Source organism: Myotis davidii, unplaced genomic scaffold (genome assembly GCF_000327345.1).
Source record: "Myotis davidii unplaced genomic scaffold, ASM32734v1 scaffold545, whole genome shotgun sequence".
In the NCBI taxonomy this organism is placed as follows: Eukaryota; Metazoa; Chordata; class Mammalia; order Chiroptera; family Vespertilionidae; genus Myotis; species Myotis davidii.
In genome coordinates this window covers 201,859-202,363 of record NW_006296634.1, presented here as the reverse complement: position 1 = coordinate 202,363, position 505 = coordinate 201,859, and the positions used below count along the sequence as shown (strand labels likewise).

Genomic DNA, 505 nt, shown 5'->3' with positions numbered 1-505 from the left:
GGGGTATGGCGGTGGGAGGCCCCTGGTGGGAGATGGGGTTCTGGTCCTGGGTGCCCCTCCGTTGCCCCCAGCCGACTCCTTTGTCCCCAGCTCTGCGGCGGGCGCGGAGGGAGCAGCAGCTGGTCAGCAAGAGGCTGCTGAGAGACGACAGCCCTGAGGAAGCCGGAGGGGGATGTGTGGCCGCGGTCCTCGGGGAAGCCGAGGTGAGGGGTCAGGGTGCGCGGTGAGGTCCATACGGGCTGGCGCCAAATTCCCTCCTCGAGGACTCGAGGTCGTCCCCAAATCTGAATGCGGTCCCTTCAAACCTCCAGTGCGCCAAGCCAGAAACTGGGGTGCCAACCTCCACCCCATCCCGGCTCCTCCCCACATCAGTCCTTCAAGGCCTAGCCGTTTTTTACCTCGTAAAGCGCTCTGAAGTTTTGTGTGTGTTTTTAAAATCCTCACCCGAGGATATTTTTCCATTGCCTTTTTTTTTTTTGAGAGAGAGAGTGGAAGGGGGGGGGAA

The 505-nt window shown here is 60.8% G+C and overlaps 1 protein-coding gene across 4 annotated transcripts in view; it reads left to right on the top strand.

Annotated features, from left to right (window-relative positions):
• The first annotated feature begins 11 nt into the window (after nt 1-11).
• The window catches only part of TMCO6 (transmembrane and coiled-coil domains 6), a 15,926-nt gene continuing 15,432 nt past the window's right edge, over nt 12-505 (top strand). For all 4 annotated transcript variants that reach the window (XR_001515308.1, XM_006772420.2, XM_015569604.1 and 1 more), the window contains exon 1: nt 12-203. Coding sequence is in view for 3 of the 4 variants with exons in the window: in XM_006772420.2 (XP_006772483.1) it covers nt 33-203 (171 nt within the window). In the remaining variant the exon portion in view is untranslated. The remainder of the gene's footprint in view (nt 204-505) is intronic.